Consider the following 15,389-nt stretch of genomic DNA (forward strand, 5'->3'; position numbering starts at 1 on the left):
TTGGTCATTTTAAATAAAATACAAGTGAGAGTTTTGTAAACATTTCGAGAAGTTGTTGGTGTGCCAGAGAAGGTGTTGTGCGACATACTGTTCAATGTTATTGAAACAATGGATAAGTTTATTTCAAGTTACTACAGCAGAATAATTGAAAATGAAAACTGGTCAAACGTTGAAAATATAAAATAAAGTTTATTTGGGAAAGTTTAAAAAATGTGCTAAATCTTTAATATCATATTTTTTATGGGTTTGATAAAATGTAGCAATTGAATAGCTTATCACAGGAAAGTACCATTTAAAGAGCATGGCAATCTGTTGCAATAATTGATAACAAAAACAAAGACGAAGAATTGACATGTTTTACAAGACAGCTTCTGTAAGGCACACATCTTAATCATGCGCATGCCATTGTTGTGAACAGGACAGAGGGTCTCTGTGGCAGATTAGTTCTGCCAACAGGAAGCGGCAATACATTACTGTGACATCACATTCAAGCACGCTCTTTCTTTCTTTCCGGTGCTGGCCGATGTGCCATTCGTAATCAAAACAAATACCGCAACACAACACAGCAGCAGGCAACGCAAGCTGCCTGTGACTGGTCAGCGGACAAGACAGAAAGTAGCCATTGAGTCTCCACTGACATGACATGACAAGGGAAGAAATGAGAGCACTGGATTCTAGCTGGCGAGTAAAAAAAATGTTGTGCGTCATTGTGTTTGGCGTGTGACAGCAGCGAGGCGGGCCTCTAACTAAGTTGTAAAAATAGAGGTGTCCCGACATGAAATGGGAAACAGTATATAAACATGGCAGGGACACAATGCAAACAGAATTGCAGTGCTGCCCCTACGGAGTAGATCATTTATTGGCACGTTAAAGGTTGAGACGGGATAATTTGTTGCCTAATGGGACCGAGTGCTGATAAGGAATTCCATTTAACACACACAGTTGTGTAGCTGCCAGTGTACTCTACAACTGTGTCAATGTAGGCGCCAAGTTTGCAGAGTTCTTTACACTCTCAAGTGTGAGCATGGCTTGGAAGTACTTGTATTGAGAGACTTTACAGGCAATTAGAGAAAGTCAAATCAAAGCCAGCACAAGCCATAACATAATCAAGTCGGTTTTAACTTAATTAGAGAGCCTTTCAACACATGCTGTACTGGATTAAAGCTTTGTTGAATTGCCAAGCTTTGTGGATTAATCAAGAGCCGCGGGACATTGTAGTGTTGTAACTTAATCTTTTTGGTTTCAGAACAAACGGTTAGGCACAGTAGCAAAAATTTTTTCAGAAATGATTGAAAACCTGGAAAAGTTACAAAAGTACCAGGTTGCCTGATACTCTGAAGTACAAACATAACAACGATTGAAAAAAATATGAGTATATCCCCAAAATTAGTTCCAGGTGTTGTTAACATAATGAACACTACAACTATTGGATTACCAGAGGAAACTGTTGAATTGCAATATCTGGAAGACCCAGGTACATTAACAAGTTATTCTTTTTATTTTGTTCATGTATTTATTGTGAATTCCTAGTATTAGAGCTTATTTAACAGTATTGTATCCATAAAAAGTCATGATAATGAAAAGAATCTTACTCATTTTTAAATACAATTTTCACAAAATAAAATGGTAAATATATAAAAAAAAATTTTTTTTGCAATTCTTTTAAGTGCAACTAGTAAAACCTAAAAAATGATTAATAAAATAAACATAAAAAAAAAAAAAAATTCAGTTACCACTTTAAAGCTTGAAATCTGCTCTTGTGTTCAATATCAGAAAGCAATAACATCTTAGCAAAGGTAGTGAAAGTTTCAAAATTTTTTTAAAAACCAATAGGCGACTGGAGATACCTGGGAGTTTTTGTTGGTTTTCTTGTCGTGGTTCTGGGAACAGCGGGCAACGGGGTGACAGTGTGGGCCTACACCAGAAACAAGAACCTACAGACCTCATTTAACGTTCTAATCGCCAACCTCTGCCTGGTCGAGTTGTTTTTCTCCGCCGTCGTAATCCCGTTAACATTGCCAGGATTTATCACAGGGGTAAGCAAATATTTATTTTAACTCTATTGTCTTCGACCAATAATCTGTAGAAGAGTGCAATGTTTATTAATAACTGCAAGTTTCTAAAACGTTAGGCACTAAAAAGATATGTCAAACTGTGTCAAAAACATTTTATAAAAGTTATGTCAAAACATTTATAAATGTTGAAAATCTTTTCCTATTTAGAAATGTAAATTAGTTTTCACAAAAGCAATAGGGACAAACCAATTAGCTGTTTGTTTATGTTATGTTCAGCACTCAATCTATCCTCCTGGTTTCTGCTCGTTTGTTGGCTTCCTTTATTACACATCGCTTGCCTGTTCGCTACACAACCTGGTGGCAATTGCGGTCAACCGTTATGTCGGCATCGTCAAATCAGAAATGTGAGTATGTTTAAAGGGAAGAGCGTTCACAATGCAATCTAGCTGGACAACACAACCTAAATTGAACACACACAGACAACTAGTTTTAAAAAGCGCCATTATCTTTTTACACCAAATTAATTTTGTATTTAAAATTACACCCAAGGTCATAAATATAAAAAATATCCTAAAAATGGAAGGTGACTTCTGCCTATGCTTTCATGAAAATAAGGTCAAATATGACATTAATCCGTATCTACCATGTTATGTATTTTGTACATTCTTGAAAATGGTCAATAAATTGCTTTAATTAACCCAACTTTTGATAACATTTATAGACAACTAATCTAATAATTAAAAAAATTGCTATACTGACAACCATACTTCTAAAAAGTCTCAAAACAACAGGTGCAAACAAGAGAAAAACCATAACCACGCAAATCAATAAATAGTGGAGTGCTAATAGCGACATAGCAGATGCTGTTCACAACGGCAAATAACAATGTGTGCTTGTGCCACAGATACCAGCGACTGTTTAGCGGCCAAAGGTTGGCAATATGCATTGCAAGTATCTGGCTGACTGCCCCTCTTCTTTACCTGCCTGTCATTATTGGTAAGTCTATATCTTTGCAAAATGACATTCACGTAAATGCAGCATTTAAATTGCTTGGTTATATGACTGGTAATGCTAAACAAGATGTTAATGCTTGTTGTGACAGGATTTTATATTCACCATTTTTTGTGTAACTTAATTTCTAAACAAGACCAACAAGAAAATGCCTTTACATGATAAACTAAACTATAAATATAGATACTGTGTTCGCAGTAGGTTAAATACATCTGTTTATTGTTTCAGGTAATGCAATTGCTTGGAGACCTGTTTCTTTACGATGCGCCATTGGAACCATAGATGTGGCAGCAAGCATTACGTAAGTCAAATTTTCTTACCCTTTAAAAAGAAACCTGCAATATTCTCGGAAGGAGAACGAGGCATAAAATACCACTCGCACTTCTTTCTTACTTGTAAACTGTTTATTAACAAATTTTGATTGCAATCAATCGTGTGCAGTTAGATTGGTGGGCCGTACATTTTGGCGAGAGAAGACACAAAATTGAGTAGTTATAATTTTCTGCCACAACATACACCACTCAGGCCTGCTTTTCTATTTGCAGATGGTACAACATGGGCCTGAACATCTGCTTCCAGGCAGTGCCGCTGCTTATCCTGATCGTTCTGTACACGTCCATCTTTCGCAAAGTGAAGCAAGTCCAGAAAAAGCTGAAGCACCACAAGCGCTCCAGCTTCAGACGTTCATCTGGGAAAAGCAAAGGTCGGACGCTTCTCTTATTGCCAGACTGTGTCGCCTAATTATGCAGTCTAATTCAATATTCAAACTGGCTTCCAGGTTTCGAAGAGTGGGGCAATAAATAATGCAGAAAGCAAAATCCCCTCTCCCCTCTTAAACCCATGGAAATGTCTGTCGATAAAATCGTATTCATTTGCTTAAAAGAAAATCAGTGACTTCTTTTAGTGCAACGCTTCTGTCAGAATGATCAAAAATACCAACAAATTTGCTCTATTCTCTTTAGCATATCAGTTGGAAGGCACAGTAAAATAGGGAAAAATATTAAGCTCAAGCAAAAAATTGGTTAGCACTGCATGAACAGTCTATATTCTATATCCTTATAGAAAAATGCTTGATATTAATTTAAACTAAATACTGGATCTAATATACTTTTTGACATCACAGTTTGATATACATATAATCTCCTTACAGCTGCTGTGTCAACTTCACGGATAAAGTCGACTGGCAATACAAGTGACGATACTGGGGATGAATTTAAGCCTTCCAGTCTCATCGAAGGAGTTGGACATGGCTTCAAACCAATTATAGGTAAACATCTATACTAGTAGTGTAAATCATTTGTTGAAAAAAGGAGCTTTTTCTAAATTCACAATGTTCTAATGCAAAACTTCTTAGTAGAGCTCCTTTTAAACAATAATGAAACATGTCTAAAGGCAAAAATGCTAAATAACAAAATTAATAAAAAATATAAATATTTTACAGCTGACAAGAGCAGTAACACTGGGCCAAGCGATTCTTCGCACATCTTCCGAAAAGAGGGGGAATCATCTCCAACACGAGAACCACTGTCACCGACGGAAGATTCAGCAAAGTCGGAGGCAAATGGATACAGCACCGCGGCAACTGCATCTGACGATGAGGACAAGCCAAAACCGCCTCCTGTCATTAAGAAGAGAAACAGTCTGTGGCAGATTCTGTTACGAAACAGCAAGATTACAACATCAGGGGTGGATAGTATTGCCGAGGACAAGCCATCTGCAACTGTCAGTCAAAGTTCCGACAACAATTTGACTGAAGACGATGCTGGAAGCACTTCCAAGCTGGCGACCGAAAATGACAGCACTGCCAACTTACCTAAGCTGGAAATTGAACATCGGGAAAACCAGTTGGAATTGCCGGACATACGACGCAAGAAATCGCTGAGCGCACCAACTTTGCCGAACATTGATTTCACGAATCCAAACAATTTCAAAAACACGCTCACCCTGCCACAAGAAAGCACTGTGTTTCTTTCGGAGAACGAAAAATCAGAGCTCGAAACTCTGAGCGGCGAAAACAAAATGTTCAGGGCCAGATCTGCTTACTATAAACGTAGTACTGGAATACACAATTCGTCGAGCCACAATGACATTAGTCCCCTTAAAACCGCAACATCGTGGTCGGTACGACTGGATCCCAGAAAAAGGGCATGGTCAAACAGCATTACACACCGACATGACAGTGATGGGGAATCGACCCAAAGGACAAGGGTTGGAACGATTGCAAGGAAGATTCAGGATCGCAAACATAAGGCTACGAGAAAGGAAAGAAAAAGACAACAAAGGTACTTAAGGCAGCACAATAATAGGAATGATACTATTCTTGTTACATACAGCCTACTATTTTTTATTTTTTAAATGAGGGTGTCTAAAAGTTTTTTTAGAATATTTTGAAATATCAGTTATTTTGGAACTGTAGAGTTAACAATAGAGATAGACCCATATATTGGTTTACCGATAATATTGGCCGATATTGCATTTTTACTGATATATCTGGATCGGTAAATTTGAGCTGATATTTTGTTATTAAAATATGGTCTAGCTTTTCCTGAAAAACAAACTAATTGCCCCCACAAAAAATTCAGCACCATGCAATGTTAATATGCAAAATAAGGGAAAATAAATACAGGAATGCTAGATAAACTGAAATGCTATTTGGATTTTAATTTTTATTAATTTAATTTGTTACCATATCCCAGGTATATATATACAAAATCGGTATCGGAAAGGTTTGACAAAAACATAAAATATCGGTTCTCAGTATCAGTCCTGAAAAAGTGATATTGGTCAATCTCTAGTGAACAAAAACAATGATTCAAAACCGTTGTATGACTGACTGTTAAGTGACACAATGCTTCCTTGTCCCCAAGTGACCCTTGCCATAACTGACATCTGGCTGGATTTAATTTATTACTTCCCTAAACAGGCAACGCATGCTGCGCAAGAAGCACGCTCGTGAGCGACAGCTAGTGTACAGCAGCCTCACCATTTGTGTTGCCTATGCACTGTGTATTCTACCCATTGCACTGCTATACTTAATTCAGGTAATTAGTTTGTAAAGTATGCATGCGAATTGAGTATGCATCACATATCTATTTATTAGGTTCCAATAATTTCACGCTTTGTTACTCTCAAGTAATTTTTTTAATATAACCTCTAAAAACCACAGATAAAGATAACAGATAGGCAACAACATACAGCAAGGGTTCCCAAATTTTTTTAGCTTGTGGCACAAAAAAACATCTTAAATATTTCGCGGCACACTTTTAACAGAACAACAATAGAGTAATTTCACAATCGCTCTTAACACACAACAAACTGTACATAATGTCTTAATATTACTTATTTGTAATGGATAGTGCATAGTCAAGTTCAAAATACTTGTGTGCAAACCTGTTGGCAACACAAATGTAAACCTTAATTTCAATAATTGCAAAAAGTTTCAGTGTGCCGCGGCACACAGTTTGGGAATCACTGATGTACAGTAAAAAATAGACCAAAATTAGGTATAAATGTAGCTGCAATGCGCAAACAATCAAAAACACTTCAACACTCAATATCAAGCCAAGCCAGTACCACACTTTAAATGCATTTTTTATCTGCAGGTTTTGTTTGAAATTGAAGTGGCCGCCAGTGTGGGTTTAGTGATCACCTGCATAGCCTGGCTCCACGCCGTCATCAACCCACTAATCTACGGCTATCTAAACTCACAGTACAGAAGAGAGTATGGCCGCATATTCAGGTGCATGAAACAGAGACTGTTTAAGGGGAAAAACGCCAAATGCGACATGCGAAAATGAAGGCAAATGAATACATAAAAGCCAAAATCGCCTGCACATTGGCAGTTCTAAAAGAGGCAAGGTTTATTCAAGAGTTTGGTGTGAGCGCAAAGCAAAACTTCAACGGTGATGGAAACCATGTAATGTTTGGTCAACACAATCAAGAGAAGGAATTTGTTATAAACACAAGTAAAACAAGATATGTCCCAAAAATAAATTTTCGGCCCATATAATTCCACTGTTATTTGTGTCATTGTATCAGCCATGCCCATTTGCACCCAAAATTGTTTCTTCAGTATATAAACAAAATGCTAAGCCAATTCCTAATATTATCACATCAGCAGTAAAATAGAATGTGTTTGTATTTGTAGATTTTTCGCCAGGCATAAGAGTGACCCTTTTTTATATTTTGTTACACTTTGAATTGCCTATTTTTACTTGCAACAAATAAAAAACGTTTTTTTCTAAAGTAGATTTTTTTTCTTTAATCAGAAGATAGAGCCTGACAAAGTATGCTGAAAGGTGATGCAATTTTTTAATGATTAAATTTACACTTAGCAAAAAACAAACTAACATCAAAAAACTATTCCATTCCACAACATTTATAAATACATGGGAGACAGATCGAGAATTGCAAGCCAAACGTCAATGTGACCTATGAAGATTTGAGAACACAACAAGAAACAATCCAGTATACAACATTTATAGCATCCAACAAAAACCTGAATGTTTTCTACGGAGAGCGTTTTTCTGCCAGATTTCTGTTTGTGATGAAGTGGCCCAACATCAACCCTTTCTCCTCCATTTTGATCAGCCATAAGATAAAATATGTTGGTTGTATATCCTACTGCATATATGCCACAGGGAAAAGATCTTTACTTTAGTCGATTTTCATATTGTATAACCGCCAAGAACAAACAGCCTTAATAAATGCAAAAGACTGCATTTATAGTTTTATAGTAAACTATTAACTCGGATATAAGGAAAGATGTATATTAAATTAAGACAAATTTCATGTATAGGTAGACAGCAGCAGACCAATTAAAATTCCACATAAATTAAATGCTGGCATAGCTCAGTAGCTGACAGCCTGAAGCTATGAAGCGTAAACAATTGTCTACTGTGTGTTTGCAAACCTCACTGATAAATTTACCTAGTAGTAACATATGAAGATTAACTATATTTTAAAATAGACTTCTTCAAGTTTTTTTTTTAATTTGCCAACTCGACTACAGATAAACCGATATATCAGTATCAGTACAAATTGGCCAATATTTCTGCCGATATTTTCAGCAAAAAAAAAAAAACATTTTCGTTTAGCTGCATGCCAAGTTAATATGCAACATAAGATTTGAATAAAAAATCGGCTAGCGGTATCAAATCAACTGAATCTAACCAAAACAAAACAATCAAAAGTACAGGATTGAAATACTATTTTTCTAATTTTACTTAAGATTTATGATTAATATAAGTCTGCTTAAAATGAAGTTTGCTTAAAATATCTGCTCTATTTCTTAAAATAAGTTAATTCATGTGGGACACTAAAGTGGTAAATATTCTCTGTGATATGGTATGGCAGTGACACATAAATATATTAAACCGTATTATTATTAAAACATTTTGATTTATGAAAAAACACAACATAAAAAATAAATGATCTTACTGTATATTAACTGGCTGCAGTCAGTCAAATGAAGGGAGCATTTTTTATTGCATATAAAATAATTAAAATTGTTTTAATAGCAAGGATGACATAATTCCAAAGTCTTGTTTATTGCAAACAGAGAAGTTATTTTTCTACTGTATCATGCATCATGCAACAATTTCTGTAAAACAAATTCAAAATAATTAATATTTGTATTTATAAAGTAAAAACAAATTTAGTTCAAATTCCTTACAGAAGTAGACAGCATTTTAAACGTTTTGAATATACCTTTAATAATTTTCAACAGCGTGATGATATTCGAAACGTTTAAAATGCTACCTTCTTCTAAATGAGCTTGCTCCAAAATTTTTAGAAATGGCTATGCTCCAAAATTTAGTTCACTCTTTTACTAAATGCTTTGTCTTATACCAATCATAAGGCAAAATGGCATATAAAAAAATTGTAACTTTAACAAAATTGAATTAGGTCTTTGTATGTTGCCGAAACCAACCAAGGTTTACTGGTAAAGAAACTTTTAAACTCGTCAATATTATTTGCAATACAAGTAACAAAAAATATATTACTTTGCGTTAAAATTGCATTCAAAACATGCAAACAGAACAGCAAATTAACAAAATGAACAGTGTAAAAGTTATATATTTATTGTAAACAAAGTAACTCATCATTGTTTTACTTGAAAAATTCACAGAACTGGAAATAAATTAACATGCTTTATATGCAACTTTATAAAATAAAGATACTATTGTAATACAACCAGTTAAATATCATTTACATATTCTGACTTTCTTACTTTTAATTACCAAATGTGGAAATATGCGTGTTGGTATGAGGCACTATTCTTTAATATATGGCAACAACAACACAGTTATTTGTATAAAATGCATTTATCGAACAAGTAGAAACTTTAAAAATATTCTTTAAAATAAAGCAAATTTAAAAAAATACACTTTTTACAATTTTCCATGTGATTAAAACAAAATTAAACCCTCTGCCTAAAAAACAAATCCAAAAGCTATCTTACAGGTTTTATTGACAATATGTTGCGGAAAAATCAATCATGTTTATATGAATCTATTACTTCTTCACCATTTTTTTTATTTTTAAATGTTAAAACTAACTTTAAAAAGTAAGAGACTTTAATTTGGCTGCAGCACGTTGTGCTGAAGTGCAAAGATTTTATCATAGTTTAGTGAAAGTTTATATATTACAAGGTAGTTCTATGAAGTACTTAATTATAATTGGGCAGATTTTTCACCATATATTGTACAAAAAACACTGAAAAACAAAAGTAATACACTGAAAAAAAATATATTCGATGGATTGTTCAGCTAATGCTTAAGTTCGCTGGGAGTGATTTAAAAAAAACAAATGACAACTTGGTTGATATTAAATTTATTTTAAAAGTATAATTAATCATCGAAAACTCGAAAACTCCAAGTTACATAAAAAAGCTACAACCATTGTTCAGCATTATTGACCTTTAAACCTTTACTTATTTTTTGTAAAGATAAACTATAATTTTAGAAAAAAATAAATCACCGCTTACCACATTAAGTATACCAAACCTAAATTTTATTTTGAAAGATAAACCATTAGCGGTAACTTATAAAAAAAAATATGTTTTTCAACAAAAACAAACCCTGATATTACAAAACAGCAACGTTTTTGTTGAATTCGAATGCACGTTTTACTAGAAATTACACGGCCATTAAAACAAAAAATCTTCAAAGAGGAATTTATTTTGAGGCGTAAATCTCATAAAAGACTCATAAATCTATTATTTTCGCACAACCTCCTGAAGTAGTGTATTCGCCTTTTAACTAAAATGGTGAATTCGTGCTTGGGATGCGTACACCGTAATTTTTGAAGAACACCCTAATTTCCGGGGTCGAAACACAGAGGGCACTTTGTTATGCCCGAACCTTACTGGCAAGAAGTTTGTCGCACCAGGACCAGTAAAATGTTTCTTAAGTAGAGCAAACAAGGCACTGAATATACTTTTGTAAATTACGAAAAGTTTGTTTTGTACCTACAGCTTACCATAAAAGGGAATGTAACTTTTAGCTATTAATGCAGCCTGTATTTCCGTCCTATCAATGAAAACCAAAACAGCTTTGGTGGTATTTCTTTTATCTTCCCCGACGTTACGGCGTACTATTCAAGATGCTTCTGGGCAAATATAGTTACAGAGTATACAGACAACGTATAAAAGTTTATGTATTTCAGCCAACTTTAATTGTTTGTTATAAATTGCACATTAATGTTATGATTTAGCACATCCAGTGACGCGGGATTATCACAGTTTAAAAATTATATTTCCTAAATCTGGAAATCAAAGGTTAACGATTTTTTGTTGATTCGAACGACTGAACCCGGGCTTGACTTGGTATAACCACTCTATATATAGACTTGGTATAACCACTCAGTATTTTATTCTTTGACTTGATACTGACTGGTCTGCACTTCAACTTTGCTTACTTTACCAGGACTTGTTTACGACACTGATTGTCATAAAAAAATGACGGTCCAGCGGGATGTAAATTTGGCAGCAATCGCATCTTTTAATGTGTTGATCAAAATCTCTACGCGACAGCAAGACGATACAGAATGCAAGAGCGACAGAAACGCCTGGACAAAGAGAAAGTAAAGCGACGAATTGTTTTGCTGTTTAGGTTATTAGTGCAGGATGTCCGATATGAGTTTAAACATTTAGGTACGTGCATGCAATTTTTAAAAAGAGGTATAGGAGTCAATTGACCTGGAGTTTATTAAAGGGCCACAAGCCTTTTCGGGTGCTTGAAAAATGTTTTAATTAAGTTAAAAATTGCAATTTTTTGCGCTTAAGCGATGGAGTCTGATGGCAATATTAGTCGCATAATAAAAATACGACAGGTGATTGTAACGTATGTCTAAATGATAAACATTAATGGAAGGCCTAAAGTTTAGAATTTTTTCTGGGTAAGTGTTTAGGTAACGGGCATGCATACTTTTTGACACCAAATCGGATTGAGCTCTAGTTGTCGGACACCACAACAAAAAAAAGGTGCAATAGAAATGTTATTGAAAAAGATCGCAAATTATCGCTAATGCCAACGCGTCAGTCAAGTTTCCATACATGTATAATGTAGCAATAAATAAATCAGAAATGTGCACTAGAAAAACGAAAACAACCAACAGCGACATTTTTAAATATATTTATATAGATATATAATAGTGTGTGAAAAAATAAAAAAACAAGTCGGTGGGCTCCAAAACACATTCAACTGTATATATAAACATATATATATACTGTATAACGGATATTTCGAGTTGGGTGTAAATCGAACGAACGATAATAATAGGCGGTAACGTGTTTTATGTGGAATCAAAATTGGGCGCAGCGAAAATTTGACGCAAAAGGACCGAAAATGCACACAGTGACGACAACTGGAAAGGAAAAGACAGGAAAGGCGACGACTACAACCTAAAAAGGACGCGTTCCCCCAATGGCATTTGCCATCTGGAGAAATTTTTAAGCGACCAACGTTTGTTAAAGCTACAGGCGGTTGCTAAGTTTTTTTATGACGTAGCTGCTACGACAAAGTTGATCAAGCAAACGCAGCAAATGATTTGCGCACGAAATAATGTGGTTTAAGTCGGGCATTGTTAGGGTTTGCTGATACAGCTCAAATTGTGGGCAGTTAGTGCGCCAAACACAAAAAGGAAGGGCAATGAACGCGTGTTTTTCAACGGTTATACATCCTAGCAGCGTTTTGGACAGAAAGCAGCGATAGAAAACGAATTGCGATCCCGCGTTTTACAGTCAGTGTGGTACGCGCGCCTGTAAATCTGGCGATAATCGGTAAATCTGTGACGTCTATAAAGGCTGGACGACTATGTTGTTTGTGCGAAAATACAAACGGATACAGGCGACACAGTATGACGAATCTTCGAAAAAAGAAGGCGGGGCAATTTCGCATGGCGTTTTTTTTTTGGGGGGGGGGGGGGGGGGGGAGAGCGACCCACGACAACTCGGGTCGCAACGAATAAAGAGTCCATCGGTTTTAAAATTCCATCAAATCAGCCGCGAGCAAGCAAGCGAGCGTCATTTGGCAGCCGGCTTTAAGCATATGCTTGCAGCATAGCAAATGGGGCGAATTTTAGCTGGACTTGCGTAAAAAACATCAACAAAGCAAATCTGTAGAAAACCGTTTCGCGACCAGCCATTTTGAGCACCTTTATTGTTTGTTTTTTTCAGGGTAAAGCGGCTTGGCAAATAAGGCTTTCCCCGGCTTTTGACAAGCGCGTCAGGCCCATAGGAAAGGCCAAAGTGTCCAGATGGGCCTTCATTGCACCTGAGGAGCCAAATTTTAAAGGCTGTACGGAAAGCCGAAGGTGTAACGAGAATCGAGAAAATCGTAAATCGTGGCAGGCGATACATTCGCTTGCAGAAAAAAAAAACGGGACTGTAAAATATGGTTCGATTTTACAGCAAAACAGAAAACGACGGGAGAACGGGAAAAGATTTAAGCAGAACATACCTATAGCGGAATAACGACACACGAAAGCGTATTGAAAACGGCGCTGGTCACTTTATTGTTTTGTTACTATTCTAGTTAACAGTAGAACGCCGATCTGAAGCGTCGAGAGAGACGTACAGCGAGAAAAAGGCGTGTGCCGCTGCGGACAAGGATTGTTTGTGATGCGAAAAGGGGTGAATAAGAAATTCGATTTATTAATGAGCGATCGTGTACCGCTGCCAAAAAATGAACTCGAATGGGATTTGTAGAAAAATGGTGCGTTACCGAGTTTCGGAAACGTTCATTGAAGCAATGGAGAGGAACAGAACTTTTTATTCGATAAATAGCGAAGAAATATTGCTGTTTAGGTCCCATAAGGCATTGATTAAGAAAGTGATTCGACTGTGTTAGCGAATATTGTAATCTGTAACTACTACATTTTACAAAAGCAGTTCTGTAGGACACTGTTTCGCATAGTACCCACCTAATGATTAAACTTACTGGAACAATAAAAAATGGGCGATTTTCGTGTTGTATTTCCGACATTAAACTGCATTATTGCAATTACATTTTAACGGTGGATATTGGGGGTATTGAAACACAGTACAGGAAAATGGACACTGGTATTAATGATAAGACTAGTCTTGGTGTTGTGCGATTCGAGGTGTCTGGCGTAAATTAGTGCAAGGGCCAAACGCGGCCCCAAAACAGAAGCATAGAAAATCGTCTTCAAAAACTATCTTGGCTCAGTATTGCATTGCCGACATTTTACTGTGGAAATTTCGCCAGGGCTACGACAAAAAACTCAGGAAAAACAACTCAAGCAGCTACGCGACAGGTTAATGTGATCCTAGCTGTCATCCGTGCCTTGCCGCCGCTGGGGGGCGCAACCTGTCGAAGAGCGAAAGTCACCCGCTTGCCGTTAGGTGGCGCCGTCGGTCACGCGGAAAGCGTTCGACTTGCCAGTGTAGGAATACACGCGACGACTCCACAGCGCCTTGTAGTGACCGTGGTGGACGACACGGTAGCGGCCACTGGGGGTGCCAGAGGCAATGTGCCATTCCACAGTGGCTTCGCTGAGCGCCATTATCGTGGAGGTTCGCTTCCAGATATATCTAAATAAAACAGTGGTATACCATTAGAATAGACAATTAATGGAAATTATGTTGCACGAGTTATTTTATGGTTTGTACGTGTATTGTTCTTTTTAGGCTTCATTTACAACTCTATATAACTTATATCGTTTTTTTTCTTCTGCACCCCATTTTTCGTCTTATATTTCTTATCTTATTACGTTTCTGTTGACACCTAATAATTAGTCACATTCGGCACTGGCACGGTTGTTGGTGGAACTGAGAAGAAAATAAAAGAAGTCGGGTTTTGGGTAGGCTATGGAAACAGTCGAAACGTTTTCAATTTTACCCTCTAGCCCTCTTTTTTAGACGTTGTCCGCTCGTTGTTATTTTACGCTTTCCATTGTTTGATTTACGTTTCGTCTATATTTAATACAGCTTTAAGAAACTTCACGTAGCTCTTGGCATCTGAAAGGCCGTTAAGTAAGGCAATAGTAAATTGGTTTAAGAATTATATTTTTTTACAGGGAATAGATTATAAATAAAATGTGCCAATTTAAAGCGGGAGCTTGTATTTAATTTTTGACCAAACCTTGGGACCGTGGGACATCAAAACTTCAGCCTTATTTAAATTATATATATATATGCTAACTGGTGTCCTTTTTATACCGGATTTAAAATAATTGCGCCTTAAATTATGCGAGTCCTCGAAAAATGTGTTCTAAAGTGCAACAGCGTTATTTATCTCGAATTTAATCTGGCCGTGTACCTCAAACCTCAAACTCCGACAAAAACAGCAAATATTGGTAAAATGTACAGTATATCGTTCACGGAGAAGTGTTGCTTCCAAATTCACGAGTTTCTTTTCAGCAAAAAAAACAAACATGACAACTACTATCAGCTATAGTAGATGGATTGAACTCAATATGCAGTTCAGTGAGTTCTTACTTTGTGTCCCAGGAGGCATCGTTGTGCACAACTTTCCACTGGCCGTTTTCCAATTGGCGCTCAACGGTCAAGAACGTCATGTTAGCCTGCAATCAAACGTGACATACTGGTGATACGCTGTATTTGATGCTGAAAATTAGCATCTTGGCGCTGCAAAGCATTTTGTTACAGTTATAGCTGATACATAACCTCTTCGCAGCGTAAATGTGCTGATTAACGTGTGCATAGTAGGGACGTCCGAAGCTTTTTTTATCCCGATACCGATAACCGATATTTTGAATGCAAAGTATCGCGATCCGATCCGATCCCAAATGACGTCATTACTTTGCTCAAATGAGCTAATAAAGTATAATCGAAACGTTTAAAGGCATTTTCTTTCAGAGTATTAGGCCCAAACTTAC

At 36.4% G+C, this 15,389-nt stretch overlaps 3 protein-coding genes across 3 annotated transcripts in view; 1 reads left to right on the top strand and 2 right to left on the bottom strand.

The window, feature by feature from the left end:
• The window catches only part of LOC146164763 (ERC protein 2-like), a 54,981-nt gene extending 47,361 nt beyond the window's left edge, over positions 1–7,620 (bottom strand). Inside the window, exon 1 of the mRNA XM_083380816.1 lies at positions 7,525–7,620. Within this exon, the coding sequence (XP_083236942.1) occupies positions 7,525–7,620 (96 nt within the window). The remainder of the gene's footprint in view (positions 1–7,524) is intronic.
• On the top strand, positions 1,252–7,233 carry LOC146164764 (uncharacterized). The gene is made up of 10 exons (XM_083383267.1): positions 1,252–1,474; positions 1,834–2,036; positions 2,292–2,419; positions 2,920–3,011; positions 3,255–3,327; positions 3,572–3,729; positions 4,177–4,293; positions 4,468–5,308; positions 5,950–6,067; positions 6,629–7,233. Exons 1-10 carry the CDS (start codon positions 1,369–1,371, stop codon positions 6,821–6,823), a joined length of 2,031 nt encoding a protein of 676 aa, XP_083239393.1. The 5' UTR covers positions 1,252–1,368; the 3' UTR covers positions 6,824–7,233.
• Positions 7,621–13,522: 5,902 nt separating the features above from the next.
• Positions 13,523–15,389, bottom strand: part of LOC146164765 (putative neutral ceramidase C) — a 37,938-nt gene continuing 36,071 nt past the window's right edge. Inside the window, exons 21-22 of the mRNA XM_083380818.1 lie at positions 14,989–15,074; positions 13,523–14,082 (exon numbers count right to left, since the gene is read on the bottom strand). Coding sequence (XP_083236944.1) covers positions 13,890–14,082; positions 14,989–15,074 — 279 coding nt within the window. The 3' untranslated portion in view covers positions 13,523–13,889. The remainder of the gene's footprint in view (positions 14,083–14,988; positions 15,075–15,389) is intronic.

This window comes from Ascidiella aspersa, chromosome 2, assembly GCF_963924565.1.
Source record: "Ascidiella aspersa chromosome 2, kaAscAspe10.2, whole genome shotgun sequence".
In the NCBI taxonomy this organism is placed as follows: domain Eukaryota; kingdom Metazoa; phylum Chordata; class Ascidiacea; order Phlebobranchia; family Ascidiidae; genus Ascidiella; species Ascidiella aspersa.